Below are 17,993 nucleotides of genomic sequence, written 5' to 3' on the forward strand. Positions count from 1 at the left end.
ATTTTCTACAATTTTCATACTATAGCACACTTTTCCAGTTTTCCTTTTTTCAGTTCTCTGCATATGTACAAGAAAGAAACTAAAAATCGCAGTCCTCCTGTGCTGAAACTCAGACCGTACAAACCTTTCAGTCCTTTACTCCCATAGATGAGAATTCAAGGAAATCTCATAAACCATTCATCTTTATAACTTTGAGCATGCTCATCTGTGTTCTCCCACAAAACATCAAGTAGCCATGAATCCAACGAACTTTCTACCTTACTCTATCCGCCATCAGGTGTTCCATTTTCATACATATGCCCAACTCTCATTCCAGGAAATACTAACTATGTACAACAGAACTGAAGGGAGCTTGCATTTTTACATTTTTCACAACAACGGGAAGAAAGGAGTTTGAAACATTAATGGAGTTATACAAAGTCTGCTCTCATTGGGGTTATAAATTCAATCCATTTGTGCCAAGTTTGGTAGAATTTGGACCTCTGCATTTTCATATTGCCCGCTACCGCTGAATCTTAAATATTTCTAAAATTACACCCTGCCAATCTTCCACTGTAGGTGGTATTGTATTTAGCCACCTTCTGGTGATTGATTTTTTACTAGCAGCCAAAAGGGCCTGCAGCAGCTTTGTATCCTTCCTCTGTTTCAAACACACAACATGGCCCAAATAAAGCGCCTCTATATTCATGGGTAACTGGATTTTGAATACCGTGCACAATGTCTTATGGACACCCTTCCAATATGAACTCAGTTTAGGACATCCCCAAAATATGTGGGAATGGTTTGCCTCCACTGACCCACATTGTCTCCAGCACCTTGAACTTTTAGTGTTACATTTTTCCTGATGTGGGGTCTTAAAAAATCTTACTATGTTTTTCCAGCAGTGCTCCCTCCATTCTGTAGAATTAGTTGAGGACCACTCTGCGCAAGCTATTCTATGCCGTTTAAAGCCATTTTTAGGAGCGGTCAAAATTTGACTTTTTTCGCCATACTATAGTATTGCCTTGTTTGTCATTTTTTTGACATGCTAAATTATGAAGTTGTTTGCCTTTTTTGGCCTTGATTTCCACTTTGTATGCTATGATGGAACTATAAAAGCTATTCTATGCCCTTTTCAGCCATTTTCAGGAGCGGTCAAAATTTGACTTTTTTCGCCATACTATACTATTGCCTTCTTCGTCATTTTTTTAACATGCTAAATTATGAGGTTGTTAGCCTTTTTTGGCCTAAATTTCCATTTTGTATGCTATGATGGGCCTGTGCAAGTTATTCTATGTCGTTTTCAACCATTTTTAGAAGTGGTCAAATTTGACATTTTTCACCATACTATACTATTGCCTGTAAAAGCTTTTCTATGTTGTTCTGAGCAATTTTTTTGGAGCGGTCAAAATTTGACTTTTGTCGCCATACTATACTATTGCCTTCTTCGTCATTTTTTTGACATGCTAAATTCTGAGGTCTTTGGCCCTTTATGGCCTTAATTTCCACTTTGTATGCTATGACAGGTGACAAGACCGAACTCGGAGCTGAATCAAAATGCACGACACACAAGATCAAAGTATCAAAAAACAAGTTTAATTAAAGGCAATGAAAAAGTCTTTCACAGAGGAAGGCAAAACAAAATCACTCTAAAGAGGTTGGAAAAAGTTCTAACAAAAAATCACTCTGACGAGGAATAAACTACAAGCAAAGAAAACACAAGTCCAACAAAGTAACAAACAAAACAAAGTACTTGACCTGAGCAATAAGTAGAATCAAGCAACAAACAAAACATGACTTGACATAGAATTTGAGCATGGAAATGGCGCTGGTTCTCTAAATGACAAAACAAGATGAACTGGCACAAGACAAAGGGTAAGGCTGACTATATATACACAAGGTAAGGGAAAACAGTTAGAGAGAATAATGGCGGGCCGACAATCACACTGGCGGGAAAACCCACAAAGGGAGGAAGTAAGTGACCTGAAACAAGAGGAGAGTTAGGATTTCAAAATAAAACAGGAAATCACAAGACAACATAAACACAAGACAAAAAGAAAATCAACATAACTTCCTCAGATGATAACAGGTCTCTACAAGCTATTCCATTTTGTTTTCAGCCGTTTTTAGAAGCGGTCAAAATTTGACTTTTTTCGCCATACTATACTATTTCCTTTTTCATCTTTTTTTTTTTGACATGCTAAATTATCAGGTTTTTGGACATTTATGGACTTAATTTCCACTTTGTATGCTATAACAAGTCTGTACAAGCTATTCTAGGTCATTTTCAGCCATTTTGAGGAGCGGTCAAAATTTGACTTTTTTTCGCCATAATATACTATTGCCTTTTTCGTCATTTTTTTGACATGCTAAATTATGATGTTTTTGGCCTTTTTTGGCCTTGATTTCCACTTTGTATGCTATGACGGCTTTCTACAAGCTATTCTATGTCGTTTTCAGCCATTTTGAGGAGCGGTCAAAATTTGAACGTTTTTCTCCATACTATACTATTGCCTTTTTCGGCATTTTTTTAACATGCTAAATTATGATGTTTTTTGGCCTTTTTGGCCTTGATTTCCACTTTGTATGCTATGACGGCTTTCTACAAGCTATTCTATGTCGTTTTCAACCATTTTTAGGAGCGGTCAAAATTTGAAATTTTTTGCCATACTATACTATTGCCTTCTTCATCATTTTTTTTTACATGCTAAATTATGATGTTTCTGGCCTTTTTTGGCCTTGATTTCCACTTTGTATGCGATGACGGCTTTCTACAAGCTATTCTATGTCGTTTTCAGCCATTTTTAGGAGCGGTCAAAATTTGACATTTTTGTCATACTATACTATTGCCTTTGTCGTCATTTTTTTGACATGCTAAATGTTGAGGATTTTGACATTTTTTGGTCTTAATTTCCACTTTATGCGCTACAACGAGTCTCTACAAGCTATTCTATGTCGTTTTCAGCCATTTTTAGAAGCGGTCAAAATTTGACTTTTTTCGCCATACTATACTATTACCTTTTTTGTCAATTTTTTGACATGCTAAATTATGATGTTTTTAGGCTTTTTTTCGCCTTGATTTCCACTTCATACGCTATGACGGGTCTGTACAAGCTATTCTATGTCGTTTTCAGCCATTTTTAGGAGCGGTCAAAATTTGACTTTTTTCGCCATACTATACTATTGCCTTTCTCATCATTTTTTTTGACATGCTAAATTATGATGTTTTTGGCCTTTTTTGGCCTTGATTTCCACTTTGTATGCGATGACGGCTTTCTACAAGCTATTCTATGTCGTTTCAAACCATTTTTAGGAGCGGTCAAAATTTGACATTTTTCGCCATACTATACTATTGCCTTTTTCGTCATTTTTTTGACATGCTAAATTATGATGTTTTTGGCCTTTTTTGGCCTTGATTTCCACTTGTATGCGATGAAGGCTATGTACAAGCTATTCTATGTTGTTTTCAGCCATTTTTAGGAGCGGCCAAAATTTGACTTTTTTCGCCATACTATACTATTGCCTTTTTAGTCATTTTTTTTGACATGCTAATTTATGATGTTTTTGGCCTTTTTTGGCCTTGATTTCCACTTTGTATGCTATGGTGGGTTTCTAGAAGCTATTCTATATTGTTTTCAGCCATTTTTAGGAGCGGTCAAAATTTGAGTTTTTTCGCCATACTATACTATTGCCTTTCTCATCATTTTTTGACATGCTAATTTATGATGTTTTTGGCCTTTTTTGGCCTTGATTTTCCACTTTGTATGCTATGGTGGGTTTCTAGAAGCTATTCTATATCGTTTTCAGACATTTTTAGGAGTGGTCAAAATTTGAGTTTTTTCGCCATACTATACTATTGCCTTTCTCATCATTTTTTTTGACATGCTAATTTATGATGTTTTTGGCCTTTTTTGGCTTGATTTCCACTTTGTATGCTATGATGGGTTTTCTACAAGCTATTCTATGTTGTTTTCAGCCATTTTTTAGGAGCGGTCAAAATTTGAGTTTTTTCGCCATACTATACTATTGCCTTTTTCGTCATTTTTTTGACATGCTAATTTATGATGTTTTTGACCTTTTTTGGCCTTGATTTCCACTTTGTATGCTATGATGGGTTTCTAGAAGCTATTCTATGTTGTTTTCAGCCATTTTTAGGAGCGGTCAAAATTTGAGTTTTTTCGCCATACTATACTATTGCCTTTCTCATCATTTTTTTTTGACATGCTAAATTATGATGTTTTTGGCCTTTTTTGGCCTTGATTTCCACTTTGTATGCTATGACGGTTGCTAGAAGCTATTCTATGTTGTTTTCAGCCATTTTTTAGGAGCGGTCAAAATTTGCAAAATTTGACTTTTTTCGCCATACTATACTATTGCCTTCTTCGTCATTTTTTTGACATGCTAAATGTGAGGATTTTGGCCTTTTTTGGCCTTGATTTCCACTTTGTATGCTATGACGGCTTTCTACAAGCTATTCTATGTTGTTTTCAGCCATTTTTAGGAGCGGTCAAAATTTGACTTTTTTCGCCATACTATGCTATTGCCTTCTTCGTCATTTTTTTGACATGCTAAATGTTGAGGATTTTGACATTTTTTGGCCTTGATTTCCACTTTATGCGCTATAACGAGTCTCTGCAAGGTATTCTATGTCATTTTCAGCCATTTTTAGGAGTGGTCAAAATTTGACTTTTTTCGCCATACTATACTATTGCCTTTTTCATCATTTTTTTGAAATGCTAAATTATGATGTTTTTGGCCTTTTTTGGCCTTGATTTCCACTTTGTATGCTATGACGGCTTTCTACAAGCTATTCTATGTCGTTTTCAGCCATTTTTAGGAGCGGTCAAAATTTGAAAGTTTTCGCCATACAATACTATTGCCTTTTTCGTCATTTTTTTGACATGCTAAATTATGAGGTTTTTGGACTTTTTTGGACTTAATTTCCACTTTGTATGCTATGATGGAACTATAAAAGGTATTCTATGCCCTTTTCAGCCATTTTTAGGAGCGGTCAAAATTTGACATTTTTCGACATACTATACTATTGCCTTTTTCATAATTTTTTTGACATGCTAAATTATGAGGTATTTGGCCTTTTACGGCTTTTATTTCCACTTTGTGCACTATTAGGCGTTTCTTCAAGCTGTACCATGTCTTTTTCAGCCATTTTTAAGATAGGCCAAAATTTGACATCTTTCGACATACTTTACTATGGCGTTTTTGGCCATTTCATTGACGTGCTAAATCATGAGGTTTTTTGCCTAGTTTGGCTTTGTCTTGGGATAGTTTGCCATTTGAGGGTTCCACAAATGAGAAATTGAAATCTCAAAATAAGTTATATACGAAACTCAACTTGCACAACCTGGAGTCAGTGAAACTGGGTCATGATTGCTTATAGCAGACATGATGTATAAATGTACCTGTAGACATTTTATTTTCCAATTTAAAAAAATACATCAGCAGTACAGAGCTGAAATCTTTTCAGCAAATCCACTGAATTGTGTCCAAAGTTTTCCTCACTGCGACCTATTGTCCATTCACAAGTTCAGCACTCTATATATTTATTAATATAAAAAATCAATCAACATCTATATCTCTAAGTCTTCATTGAAATGCTCCCAAAACAGACATCCTTTAGATGCTAGATATCATGTTAAAAATGATGTTCCAGTCGGCATCACGATGAGCCCACAGTGATATTTAGTGTCTTGTTGTCATGTGCAGTCTATGGTCAAAATTTTCTTTATCTATAATCATTTTTTGAACCAATTTATTTGACAATACAACTAAAACAAGCAGAATGGGGTTAATTTTAAAAGGAATTTCATCACCAATGCTTTGTGGCACAATGGATAAAACAGCTACTTTAGATACGGTACTCTAAGATTTAAGTCCCAGGTTTGCAAGTTCTAGACTTTCTGAATACACAGTACATCAGAAACCAGCAGGTTGATATGTGATTTTTTTTCAGGGCTGTATTACCAACGGTGAAATTGTTGTCAATAGTTTTTTGACTTCCCTCTCTGTGCTTTCTTTGTCTGAGGCTGCTTCCTAGGCTACGAGCCAGTGGGTGGGGTTAAAGAGGTTGTCAGGAAACTACCTGCACCTGGGTAGATCTCCTGTTTCTGCCCAGCGGTGGTAATCTCTTGTGATTTAAAATTTGACATGTCATATCCTGTGCTGCTTAATTAATTTCAAAACTAAAATTCCCAATCCCAGTGATTTATTTATTGGTTGAGTGGTAAGGTCATTGTCTTTCAATGCAATGATAAGGAGTTCTATTCCTGCTTGTGCCACCCAGCTGGTGGTTTGAACATTTGCGTTTTCCACAATATATTTTGGCACTATTCACATAGTAGCACGATTTGTGTGTAAATTAATAGACACGGGATACACTAAAGACCTTGAACAGAATAAAAATTCAATACAAATGTCACCATCTCAAGCACATCATTTTTGTGACAGTAAATTTGTATATATATCAAAAGAGCATCAGAATAGCGTGAGGACCTCCATGAATACTTTTAAAGAGCACAGAGAGTTTTACTTCTTGTCAATTAAAAAAGTACCATTCAAATTATTATAATCTGCTTGGACCCAATAAGTGCAGTTTGCGATTCAACAGCAGTTATTTTGTGTCTCTTTGTGGTGATTTTGTGTCTTTTTTAGTTGTTGTGTGTCTCTTTGTGGTTTTTGTCCATTTTTTACTGTTTCGTTGTGTCCTTTTGTGTCTCTTTATGGTTGTTATTCCCATGTTGTGGTTATTTTGCCTCTTTGTGATAATTTTGTGTCTTTTTATCCATTTTGTGTCTTTACGGTTGCTTTTCCCATTTTGTGATCATTTTTGCACACTGTGGTAATTTTGTGGCTTTTTGGTTGTTTTGTGTGTCTTCGCGGTTGTTCTTGCTATTTTTGTAGTTCCTTTGCATCTCTTCGTGGGCTTTTGAGTCTCTCTCTGGGTGGTGTATGTGAATTTTCAGTGACAATTTTGCGGGAAGGGCTAGGGGGTGGACCTGACAATTGGGCCCTGGGGCCTGTCACCAGTAAGCCTGTTCAGTAATCAATCTATGACTGCAGGGGGTCCCTAAACCCTTGTTGACAACCACTGGATTAATCAATTGTTTCAGCTCTTTAAAGGTCAATGATTTTTTTTCTTGTCATGTCACCTGTGGCCCTTTTCAGTGATCAATAATTGCAAAGCACAGCACTACAACAGTGAGGAGAAAACAATCCTGGACAAGGAGGTGTATTGAAAAGAAATCTTTTATATAGTACATGTGATTACACTTGAAGACACCCAACAGTAGATCTAATAAACCCATCATTTATTCACGCTCTAAATGTTTCTTCCTCAAATGTGATAATCATATGTTGCATCTCAGTGTAAAAATCATCATTCCTTACAAAGGTTTACATTTATGTCTAGCAATAATTCCAGAGGAATACAATATAATAATTTATTGTCATAGAGCATGACAATGGGAAACAGTGCTAATGTAATCTATTGCAAAACAAAGAAAAGGCAGTGAAGTGGACTTCAGCTGTATCTGCTCATACAGTATGTGCATGCTCAACCTGCAGATGTCACTGTCCCCCTCGAGGTTAGTCAGCAACCAAATGCAAAAATATAAAAAGTCTGGTGCGTTAAGAGTTTGTTCCAAAGAAAAAAAAAACTCAGTCAGATGAGTAAAAGAAGGAAAGTATTAAAGAGTCTGTCTGCAGCGGTCTGTGGTGGCACTGTAAAAAACAAATAGCGAGCATGTGTGGTCGAGTGATGTTCATACATTCACAACAAGGCAGAGTTTCCAGCAGTCACTTTACAAGGCATATGCCTCAGTCACTCTCAGGTTCAGCTCGGTTGTTAACTTGCCTCAGAAATGTGATTGATGGAGACAGATACAATAAGATTTTTTTTTTTGACAAAGAGCTGAGGTGAACAAATAGGAGCCATTGTCATGTGTTAGTACGCCTCTCCTCAAGCCACAGTGAGACAGTTTTCTGCCGGATATTTTCTCAAGGAACAAACAAAAAATAGTGATAATTGCCGCAGATTAGTTTGTGTGCATATAAGTCTACAAAGTTAAATGTAATAGGAATTCAAAGGGAGGCTCAGTGATAGCTATGGTTAAAGTTATTAAAGGGGTAGTTCCAAGTTTTGATGTCTTATGATAAGTTGTTAGTGCTTTGAGTCCATCCAACGATTGGTATACCTGAAGCATTATTAGTGAAAATGGGCCAGTTAATAGTTTGAACAGCTAAAGGATGGCTTAAAATACATTTTTATATAATTTAAATGACAATACATGTAAACACATGTATTACCTGTATTGCTTGGTTAATAAACAATTTGCTGCCAGTACTCGGCAACAGAAAATGTGATGCTTTGTGGATGAACCAAAAGCACTCACATTTTTTGACAAATTTGAACCGTCTCATGCATTGAAAACTTATGCAACAGAGATACTGGTTTTAGGTATTGCGTGACTTAACTGTGGGCCTGAGCAATGGGTGTCAGCATTGACAGAGTGGGAGTTTAGCCTCCGGAAAGCACATTACCACAGGAGGGCCAATCAGTGTGTGGACCTGACCTCTTCTTTCAGGATGAATAAAGAGAGAGAGTCATTGCAAGAAGAAAAAAAAGAAAAAGCTTCTTCACCTCAGATTGATCCTCAGGTGTCCGGACAGGTCCCTTCACACCAGATGAGGCCGCTGGGTTGACAGCTCCAGGACATCCACGGTGTGAGACACAGCTATATGTACAGTGAACAAAAGGCAGGTGTTTGTCATTAAGTTTACACCTGAGGGACGCCACTGTGGGCCTCCCGTTTATTTTCAGGCATTCAGCATTTTAGGCATTCTTCTTTGGATCTTAAAGGTGTGTAAATGTGTATATGTCAAAGACAGCAAGTCCACACGGTGTTAGGCCTGCCTCAAAATTCTTTTTTTCTAAGAACTGAAAAATTTCAGGCAAGTTGGCAAGTCTTCCCAGGCGCGAGGATGTTGTGAATCCATGGAATGATTGAGAGGTACAGCAAAATTAACACATGACTCCATCAGTGATACCTGATAATCTTTTGGGTAAGAAGGATTACAATTGATATTGTCCAGGTCTTTGCGTCAACTCTGATAACTTCTGAGTGGAATGGACGTCAATGAATGATACACAATCTGTGCCTTCTCCATCTCGCCCTTGACTGAAATGTTACTGATCAGAGGGCAGTCTAAAAGACTTTTTCCATCCAGGGAGCTTTGCGAAAGATAGGGCAGGTCAAATGTCCTGACACTGACATGAAGAAATGTATCTCCCTCCCTGTGTCTGTTGGTGTTTGCATGGTGATATTTCATGGGGTCAGTGTGCAAATGTTGACATGGAGGTCCTGGCTCTCCCTCTCCAGTTGAGCCCTGTGGTGGCGCCTGCCTCTCCGCTGCCCTCTGCTGGCTCTTCACGCTTGCGCAGCTTTGTGGCGAGCTGGATGATGCACTGGTCCCAGTCTTCGGGTAACAGCAGCATGAGGAAACCCAGGCAAATGATGAACACAGCAATGAGGCGCACTGTGTTGAAATTAATTTCACATGTGTAGAGGTCCACCACTGTGGAATTAGGAGGATGCATCAGTATGAGCATATGAAAGAGTTTGCAAATATTGTAATTAAGGCCTAATCCACACGGTCACAGGTACTTTTGTGAACGGGATTATCCCTCCTTTGTTCTAAAAAAAAAAAATCCTGACAACACATATTTAGAAAAAAAATCTCTGTCCAAATGAAAATGCAAAAACACAATATCTGGTATGCAGGTATTATTAAAATCTATGATAAAGATAGACGACATAACAGTTCCACAAAAGTGAGGCCAAAACATCTTGATCGTCCCGTGGTGACTGGCTGCAGTTTAGGTCATAAATCATGGTGTATGGCACATGAGCCAAACTAAAAAATGAAAGTACACAACACATACGTTGTTCCTAAAGATGGTTTCTGTCATTTTCTTATCAAACTGGTGTTTGTTTTTTTCTGATAAACTAGTTTTAATAATAATTTTATAATCAAAATAAGGAGATTTTATAACATTATTGACAGCTACATGTGCCAATTGGGGTGCAATGAAATTTATGGGTCCAGTGGATGGGCGGGAACTTGATACTATGGAGATCCTTACTATGCAGACTCTGGCTCCACATTGCATCACCAGCGCAAGATTACAGCAGCCGTATGAGAGATATTTTGGCTTCAGTTTTGAACAGTGGGAGTGAGTGGAAACTTTCTACATGAAAACATGTAAAAAGTAATATTGGCAAGGTTAGAACCACTTTTGAATGCATAAGCCATGGCATGAAATGATAACAGCGCACATTCTGGCATTACAAGCCAAAAACTCGGTTTTCCCTGTCTGCATGGCAACACTATAACCTTAAATGCAGTTTGCATGTAGACAAAAGGCCAAAACGCATAAAAAGTATGTTTGCAAAAATACCCCTGTCTATGTGGACAAGGCCTAACACACAAGAATTTATAGGATTGGTGTAAACAATCAATATCACCATGAATAATAACTTTGTCACCAACCACTAATTATTAATTGAGAAAGAAAACCATTTTAAAATTTAAATTCTATTCTTCATTAAATATACATGAAAACTTTTTGGGGGATTTTAACACCATCAAATATTTAATGGTGGCCGGATTGAAAAAAAACAGGTCTGGGAGGAAAGCCAAGGGACTTACTGGCATTTACAGGAACACTTAGGACGATGCCCAGGGAGATTAATGTTGGGTATGTTATAGCAATGCCAAAGTTCACCAGGACATTGAAAGCTGTGGGAGGAAGCAAAGTCAGAACAGCAGCAGACTACACAATGAGGCTGTAAAACCAAAAAACTTGTAAAATGATATTCATGGGTTGCGCAATCAACCCAGTATCAGATTTATGCACAACACTGCATCATGTATCATGATTTCGTACCAAACAGCAGGCCTGCAACCCCACAGAGGTAGGCCCAGGGGATGTCTCCAGGTGAGCCAATGTACTCCACATGTGTAAAATACAGGATGACCGGCACAAAGCTGATGAAAACAAAGTTGGCGCTACCAACAATGCTCAAAAAGAGTGCAGCCTCTCCGAATTTGGCACTGCCCAGGACCATCTTAAAGAGCACCTGAAGACAAACAGGGAGGGAGAGTGATGAATGCACAAAACCTGCCCCCTTAAGGAGCACAGGGATATTGCAGAGGGGCACACTTGCCAACTACCTGTCATGTGTCTGGCACATGGCCGCTTCTGTCTGTTTATCACATTAGGCAGCGCAGACAGCAGGGCAGAGGAGACCAGAGCGCCGTCAAAATATAGCTATCTGTCCCGTAACCCACTTGATCGGGACATTGCAGCCCAAGGCCAGAAACCAAACGCTCACATATCACATGCTTCTGTCAGCTGTGTCTTACATTTCATAATCTCCTGTCTTCTCCCACCTGGTTATGTAAGTAGGAGGGAGCTGGTCCAGGATTTCTTAAATAAGACAAACCTATTCATACATGTAGCTGAGCTATTTTTACATTTTTGTTCCACTGCATATGAAGGTGTCACTACGAGGTAGGTTTATGGAAGGACACAAGCTTAGTAATGTTCTTGACAACTGACCAAATGCAAACAAATACCTTGTAGAGGGCTGACATCGAAGCAGAGGCCACGACCAGAGTAATGCCGATGACTGAGTGGCTGTGGAATCCATCAGCATAGGTCATCATTACAATGCCTGCTATGGCCAAGATAGCAGCCACTATCTGTGAAGAGAGAGAGAAGGAGGAACATCAGCGAATGACGAATGGACGACATGCTGCTCGCAGTGTGGCGATAAAGACGACCGAGCCTTTACTGCTGTGCAGGGACACAGCAGGCACACATGGCGCATTGTTTTGCACTGCAGAAGCATCACAGGACAAGGCTTGTTGGCATAATTAATATGCAGGTTTTATTTCATAGTCAGCAGAACATGTCAGGTATTGACATTTTCTTGCATTTAGGCAAACACAAACATCAAACACACTCAGTGGTGGAATGTAATTAAGTACATTTACTATAGTATGCAGTACAGTTTTTTAGCTATTTGTACTTTACTTGAAAATTTCCATCTTATGCAACCCTATGCTTCTATTCTGCTACATTTTGGAGGGAAATAGAGTGGAATATAGAAACAAAATATTACTTTTTACTTCGCTATATTAATCTAGTTACTTTCAAATTAAGATTTTACATGAAAAATACATATTTATACATATTATGAAATAGTAAAACACAGTGCATTATTAACTAAATTTATGACTCCTATAAAAAAGAAAATTGCTGCATGGCAGTGGCGTTCCCATTGGGGGGCTACGGGAGCCATAGTCCCCTGATACAATTTCCACCCTCAGAAGAGAAGTAGGCTCCAGCGTTTCAAAAATAAAAACAGATTTGTGAGACAGAACTTCTTTTTTATCTTCTCTCCCACATTACATCATTTGATGACAGCTCAAATTTATCTGAAGAAATTTGTGATATAATAATGTTATTTATCATATCAGTCACAGAGGCTGATTTTCTGCAAAACTAATATTTTTTATTCTTGATATTTTAAGTACATTTAGCTGATAATACTTCTGTTTTGTTTTGGGGGGGGTGTCTACTTTTTTAAAAAATCTTTATTTTAAATGCTGAGCTTGTAATGGAGTATTTTTTACATACATGTATTGGTACTTTTACTTCAGAATCTGAGTACATTTTTTACCGCTGTATACAATCTGTTCTCAGATTCACGGCACAAGTGCCTCCAACACACGACAGTCAGCTTCTACAGTGTTGGCCCAATTGTCTGACATTGATTTTCGTTACACTGCCATCATGTTTACAAACCAAATACTCCCCTAGATCCCTCACTCCTCACACCCACCTCCACTCCCTGCCTCTGAGATTATCACAGCTTCAAGACTTAACCAAACCATCTGTTTCCCTCTGCTCTCAATCATCCTTATAGAACCAAAACCAAAATCTTTCATTTCTATTGGTTTCCTTAACAGAATTTGTCTTTGTTACATGTTTGAGGGCATGTGTGTGCAAATCTAAAGCATAGCCATAGAGAAAGGGCGCAGTCCACTTGAGTGGATCACCTCTGCATTAAAGAGGTGTCTGGAAGATAAATGAGCCGTGTGTTTTTGCTTGGACAAAGCCCTTGGGCACCTTTGGCAAAATGGCTCTTTCTGCACTGCAGGCTGGCTGTCAGTCACAGCTACACCTTTCTGTGCGCATTTCTTGTGATGGACTGTTTGCTCACAGGGTCAGCGACCCTGCATGTGTAAGTGTTTTAGTTTCCTGGGGTGTTTCAGCACAAACTGAGGGTCAGAGGAGAAAAAGCATTGCAACATGTGCACATTGAGTCAATAATAGTAATGTACGTGACAGTTTCATCACTGTGGATTAAGCTGAAAATAACTCCCTGTACAACTGATCAATCCAAATGCAAGTCACACATCAACCAAAAGGCTCTTCAATTCATTTCATGACCTTCCAACCTCTAAGCCTACCATCAAAGTGAGCCATCTTTTAATGTACACAATATCCCTGAAACAACCAACAAGGCTGACTGAGCATCCCCCATCTTTCTCTCTGCCCTCCTTCACTTTCATAACAAACTTGTCCAAGATCCCCTGCATTGCTGCAGACATCCAAACACTGCAATCCCCACCACCAAGCAAAAGAGAGAGGGAGAGGGAGAGAGAGAGAGAGGCTGGGGGTGTGAAAGAGAGAGAAGCAGGATTATTACAGTTTTTGTCTTGTACAGAGGCCTTTCATTGCAGATAATGGGGGTGGGGAGTTGGGGCATGCACAAGGGAGAGATGAGGTGGTTGTGAAGTGTGTGAAAGAAAAAAAAATGGGGGAAAGCCATTCTGCAGAGTGCAGGACGGCTGCAGATATGAAAGCATCTGAAGAGCGCAGAGAGAGGAGAGCGGGGAGATACCTCTATTCATAAAGCTAAACCCCCACTCCGCTGCTTCTCTCCCTTCGTCTGGACAAAATTGGCGACAAACAACACACAGACACACACCAGGAGGCACATATGAATGACATGGCGTTCACTGGTGGGAAATCACGCTGTCACATGGGTAACATGCTGTCTACTCGATCGTGCTTGTGTGTGCTGCTTGCACATTCAGCTGCATTTCATCAAAGCAACACAACACATATCATTTGCATACGTTTGGGAGATATAATCGCACAGCATTTCTTGTCATTGTGAATGAACTGTAATGCACAATAGAGGTGATACATATACACCAGGGTCCTAATTGCAGAGAATTTCCTTAACTTCTTGTCCTATCTTAAGTTTGAAAAATCCTATCTTCTTGCAGTAGCAATTGCTAAATTCATGGCTGTGTCCGATCCTATGTCAGACCTCCTATCTTATCTTAACGGGAGGGTTCTGATTTTTTGTTGTATAGGGGTATTCATAGACAGTATATTACATTAATTCGATGTCAGTTGGCAAGGCCCAGGCTGGAGTCCGACAGGCTCTCGTCAAAGCCACTAGACTCTACTGACAAAAACAGTAATTTTAGCTCACTCAACACGGTGCTGCTCGGTTACTGCAGCCTTAATCAGTTAATTAGTTTGTGTTATTGTGTGACCTTAGTAAATCCAAACTAACCTTTAAAGACTATTTTTGGGCATTTTTCATCTTTTATTAACAGTTATAGCAAGGCTGGACCCAGGCTGTACACTCCATATTTTACTAATTGATCATTTTTAAACTCTAGTTAATCTTCTTGGCGGTCAATATATACCCATTAATACATGGTCCAACTAATGTCAAGAGTCATCATACGGTTTGAGTAGCCTTTCACCTGTTATTTCATTGTCCATGTTGTTCCCCTTTTTTATTGTCATGCAGACCTAACAACTGTGCTGCTGCCATTTTGGCAGTTATTTATTGAGTTTAGAAAAAGGTCTATGTCATGTTAGGATTCCTAACTTTGGAAATCCATATATTTTGATGGATCTGTAAAAGCTAATTTTCAATTTTAAAAAAAAAGGTAGTTTTTTTTTTCAAAATGCAGTCAGGAAACATGTTTAAGTATCACGGAAGATCCTGAATGTACTCCTAAGCTGAGATAAGATAGGATTTCAGACTTAGGAAGTTTCTGTAATGAGGCCCCAGGATACAATTTAAATCCACACAAATAGCTGACTTCTTTCTCTCTACCACCAAAGCAAAGAGAGACACAATAAGAAGCTTAAAGGAGAGTGAAGGTCACCTTATTATCTTATGGTATTAAACATACAGAAAGCTTGAAATAGCTGTAAGCTGGACTATGTTAGTTTATCACAAATATCATAACCAGAAAGAGAACCACGGACATATAACATTTTTGTTTATGTTAGTCATGACTCCTCCATGGGGTCAAAAAAGAAAACCTATGGGTCACAGTAAAGAAGACCTATTTCTGCTGCACAAAATTCAATATATATTTTATTTTGTAAGAAAACGTCATACTTTTGCCTCTTAAGGGCTCCGAGCATGATCAAACTGAGTCAATCTGGGAAGCAAAATTCAATATTTAGTGGAAATACTCATGAATCAAATTTTCATATTTTTTTAAAAACGTACTTTAAATATAGATATTGGAAATCCGCCTCAAGAGTGCACTACTGGTCAGCTCTAATCTGCTGAATTTGGTTTGAGACGTGTGGTATTCAAGATAAAACAAGCATGATCAAACATTCAATTAAAAGATAATATTCGCTTCGATTCTAGTTTCCAAGAACCAAAACCTACACTTATAATATGTAACCTTATAAGCAGCAGACATAATAGCAAATGGACTCAAACACTGCAAAATGTCATCTTCTATATTATTCTTCATGTGACATTGTAGCAATTATATTATGCAAATGACTTCCTTCTAACAGCTGCTTGTTTTGTTTGTTATTCTGTTTTTTTTTAGGTGTGTAACCTCGAGGGTAAATACTTGTTTTACTACCCACCTTGCTTTATGTGACCTGTGCTTGACTCAGACTCTTGTTTAAAGATGCCACAGGGAACATTTTCTCTCAGGACGTGAAAAACAACAAAGCTCCCGCACACAGCCGGATGTACTCACCCTGACCCCCATGAAGCGGTCTCTAAGTACAATCCAAGACAGCAGGAAGACGAAGGCCTTGTTACAACAGAAGAGTGCAGACACGTCTGTTGTGTTGATCTTCCTGAGAGCCTGCAGGTACAGGTAGTTGGTGAGGATCCACAGCAGGCCAAACGGAGCCACCTTGGTGAAAAACACCTTGGGTGTCAGCCCGTCGTCCCCGAAAAACCTACAGCACTCCCTGTGCAGAGACACGATGCAGAGCACTATTAAAAAACGTGGTATTACTATTTCAAAAGTTGATAAATGTTATAATGGTCTGGGACTTTAATCAATATTTAAGGACACAAACAGCTCTGTCTGTTCTAATAATACCAGAGAGACCAAAGATGTTAATCAGTGATGAGTTTATGAAGGAATTAACATTTTAACAGTTACAGCTAAATGAACATTGCATCGCAGTGCATGTGGGACCAAGACAAATAAGTAAATATTTACGAAAACAATCAGATCTGCCACAAGGCATTTAAGTTAAATATTTCTGAGCTGTCTCCATTAATGAAACTAAACTATTTATTTCCTCTTCAGGTGTTTTATTTTTTTTCCTGTTTCTGCTCTGGAGTATAAGTACAAATGAGAGCAATATCTATACAATGTAGAAGAAACTAAATTGAAACAATATATTATTAGAAACTGATCTCATGGTCCCACTGCACTTGTTTAGCCTTTAAGCACATGTCCTGTGCATGAGCATCAACTGTAGAGACAAAACACTCAGCTTAGCCAAGTGCCAGGATAATTTCTGCTGCATCAGCAGGACATGAAAAAGTGAATCAAAGAAAAAACTGTACACTGTTAACTCAGTCTCACTGGACATACCTGTGCAGCAAAATGGAAACTGGGCAGCGTGGTAACATTTTGTTATCTTGAAAAATTGATTCAACTTCAAGGGCTGCATGAAGCTTCGGAGGAGCATTTAATTACACACAAAAAGCTAGGGATGTACCTGTATATGAATACATTATTGCCAATATTAAATCAATTTGATGTTTTGAAGACCTAACAATTTCATGCCAATCAATACTAGATGAGAAAATACAACATTTGCCAAATTTAATTTAACTTCTACTATAAACCATGCCTTTACCCAGTACTCTATCCACATACAGATACAGATAATTTGTTGGTTGAACAGATCCACATAATGACATCTCTAAGCATCTCTGTAAGAAGCTGTAGGTTTTCAAATATTTAAAATGAATGAAAATGCCCTGAAAATGAAAGCAGACTGTCTATAGCTATTAGACTGACAGTCAATGTGTCACATTCGACGTAAGATGAGAGAGAAATTAAAGCGCGACTTCAAGTATCAGTATCAAAATACTTGGTAGTGATGCCGTCCACTCTGTTATTATGTTTTGAAATGTTCTACTCAATAAGAGGTTACGTTCCATGCTGCTGTGATGCCAAGAAAAACTACACCACTCTCTCTCTCTCTCACGCCTTCCCCCGAGTCAAAACATAACATTAATGCATTTTGGAGACGCTGGCATTTTGACTGTGCTCTTGAGTTACACCGTTTACTCTGAAAGCCACTGGCCCAGTGAAAGTGATGAAGCAGCAATAGCTGAGGAGTGGCAGGTAGCACATTTGTCAGAGCGTCCTGAGGAGCAGCATTGTTACGAATCAGCTCCAGAGAGCTGATTTAGCACTAATCTAACACACACCCCTTTATAAACACACTGATTTAGTGACAATAACATTAAACGCTATCATCATTTCATTATAGGCACTGGATACACCACCTACACTTCTGAACATCTGACAGTTTGTGGTTTGTTTCTGCTGTGCTGTTGCACTCCAGAGACCCGTAATCTGCATTGATTTTAGAAAGACTTCCAGCT

The 17,993-nt window shown here is 38.4% G+C and overlaps 1 protein-coding gene across 3 annotated transcripts in view; it reads right to left on the reverse strand.

The window, feature by feature from the left end:
* Positions 1-1,889: 1,889 nt before the first annotated feature.
* Positions 1,890-17,993, reverse strand: part of slc35f3b (solute carrier family 35 member F3b) — a 69,954-nt gene continuing 53,850 nt past the window's right edge. Inside the window, exons 4-9 of one of the 3 annotated variants that reach the window (XR_006106572.1) lie at positions 16,111-16,330; positions 11,635-11,760; positions 10,943-11,135; positions 10,705-10,794; positions 8,636-9,570; positions 1,890-1,962 (exon numbers count right to left, since the gene is read on the reverse strand). Coding sequence is in view for 1 of the 3 variants with exons in the window: in XM_042501866.1 (XP_042357800.1) it covers positions 9,329-9,570; positions 10,705-10,794; positions 10,943-11,135; positions 11,635-11,760; positions 16,111-16,330 (871 nt within the window). In the remaining 2 variants the exon portion in view is untranslated. Of the gene's footprint in view, positions 1,963-7,289; positions 9,571-10,704; positions 10,795-10,942; positions 11,136-11,634; positions 11,761-16,110; positions 16,331-17,993 lie in introns of those variants that run through there. The other 2 variants (XR_006106573.1, XM_042501866.1) reach the window with 2 other exon arrangements.

The sequence above is a fragment of the Plectropomus leopardus genome, chromosome 15 (assembly GCF_008729295.1).
Source record: "Plectropomus leopardus isolate mb chromosome 15, YSFRI_Pleo_2.0, whole genome shotgun sequence".
Lineage (NCBI taxonomy): Eukaryota > Metazoa > Chordata > Actinopteri > Perciformes > Serranidae > Plectropomus > Plectropomus leopardus.